Raw genomic sequence first — 1,759 nt, 5'->3', positions numbered from 1 at the left:
GAGAGAGAGAGAGAGAGAGAGAGAGAGAGAGAGAGAGAGAGAGAGAGCTCTGAGTTTTACTGGCTGCTCCTCCCACTAGATACAACCTCCCGCTGCCTCTGTCTGCAAAGCAACATTCAAACACCACTTTGAGACTTGGTGTGTGTGAGAAGTGAAGAGAGGAGAACAGAGCTGAAGACACCCCCTACCTCCAAGAGTTGAGAGCAAAAATCAGTCCGCTGGGGAGATTCATCTCTGTCGTGTGTCTTCTTTCTGTGGATTTTACAAAGTGAGGAGGAACAAAAGCAATATTGAAAAAGTTAAGCCATGAGAAATGCCTTGCAGTGGCTATCTGGGGAAGTTGTGTAGCAAGTGACCAGGGCTCTGAGGCAGCCACTCTTTCCCTCTTCCCCACCAAACTTTAGCTGTATTTAATGGTCAAGTATTTATTTGGATCCCCAGGCTAGCCCAGTTGCTCTTTTTCTCCCCTGCCTGGGGAGCCCTGTGAAGCAGGAGAGATGCATGTGGTGTGGCTCAAGCCGGGACCCCCCAGCTTCCTGGTCCTCTGGACTCCACTCTTTCTACTGCTGCGCTCCATCCTGGCCGACTTCACCCTGGATAACGAGGTGCACTCCAGCTTCATCCACAGGAGGCTCCGCAGCCAGGAGCGCCGGGAGATGCAACGAGAAATCCTCTCCATCCTGGGCTTGCCCCACCGGCCCAGGCCCCACCTCCATGGCAAACAGAACTCAGCCCCCATGTTCATGCTGGATCTCTACAATGCCATGTCAGTGGAAGAGGAGGGCGGCGGAGAGGAGGGCCAAGGTTTCTCTTACCCCTACAAGCCCATCTTCAGCACCCAGGGTCCTCCGCTGGCCAGTTTGCAGGACAGTAACTTTCTAACTGATGCGGATATGGTCATGAGCTTCGTCAACCTGGGTGAGTGGGGTCGATGAAATTTGCTCTTTCCCACAAAGTGGGACAGAGGAGTGCGGGTGCTCCAAGGTGCCCTTATGGGAAAACGATGGGGAGGAGACTGTTTGATGGGCAAAGGAGATCCCCGATCTCCTCTGGGAGTCCCGAAGGTGAACTGAAAAAGGAATTCGGGTGTTTGATGGGAAGAGCGAGGGTTGGCGATATTTGAAAGGGCTCACGATTTTATTCCATCAGATCGGAGGAAAGCCGACTTTCTTCCCGAGATCGCTTTGAAGTGGCTCAATTTCTTTTTGCTACAAGGAGCATTCCTAGCCCTTTAACTATCTGGGGTTCCCCCTTTCCCCTACACCCTCCCACCAGATACCTTTCTTCCCACCTGAATTCCTCCTCCTTTCCAAAACAGAAAGCGGATGTTTTTCTTTGCCGGGGCTAAGATGAATGTGAACTGGTAACGTTCCCAGGTAGGGAAACCCAGTGAGTGAGTGAGTGAGTGAGTGAGTGTGTGTGTGTTTATATGTGTGTGTGTGTGTGTGTGTGTGTGTGTGTCCTTCTGAAGTCCTTCTGAAGTCTCTTTCTTTCCTCTTTCCTGGCTGCTGCACCTCTTGGGGAAGATGTAAAAGCGGGAGAGAGGCAAAGAGCAAGTGAGATTCGGCACAGTTCAAAGCATCAGGCTTTGAGTCATGTGAATGCTCTCAGCTAAGGCAACTGCAAATGGACAGATCCCAGTGGATTGGGGGAAGCTGCCTTAGCCAGATTTAAAGGGCCAAGCTTCTGTTAACCTGCTCTCTTAATGGTTTCTCTCTCTCTCTCTCTCTCTCTCTCTCTCTCTCTCTCTCTCTCTCTC

General features: G+C 51.4%; 1 protein-coding gene across 1 annotated transcript; it reads left to right on the top strand.

The window, feature by feature from the left end:
* Nucleotides 1-497: 497 nt before the first annotated feature.
* LOC123254087 (bone morphogenetic protein 7-like) lies at nucleotides 498-918 on the top strand (the record flags this gene model as incomplete). The annotated part of the gene is made up of 1 exon (XM_044683161.1): nucleotides 498-918. A coding segment is annotated over exon 1 (421 nt), but the record flags the coding sequence as incomplete, so codon positions are not given.
* Nucleotides 919-1,759: the final 841 nt, after the last annotated feature.

This window comes from Gracilinanus agilis, unplaced genomic scaffold (genome assembly GCF_016433145.1).
Source record: "Gracilinanus agilis isolate LMUSP501 unplaced genomic scaffold, AgileGrace unplaced_scaffold14524, whole genome shotgun sequence".
Taxonomy (NCBI): domain Eukaryota; kingdom Metazoa; phylum Chordata; class Mammalia; order Didelphimorphia; family Didelphidae; genus Gracilinanus; species Gracilinanus agilis.
The sequence above is the reverse complement of the archived record's forward strand: the minus strand, read 5'-3'. Positions and strand labels throughout refer to the sequence as shown.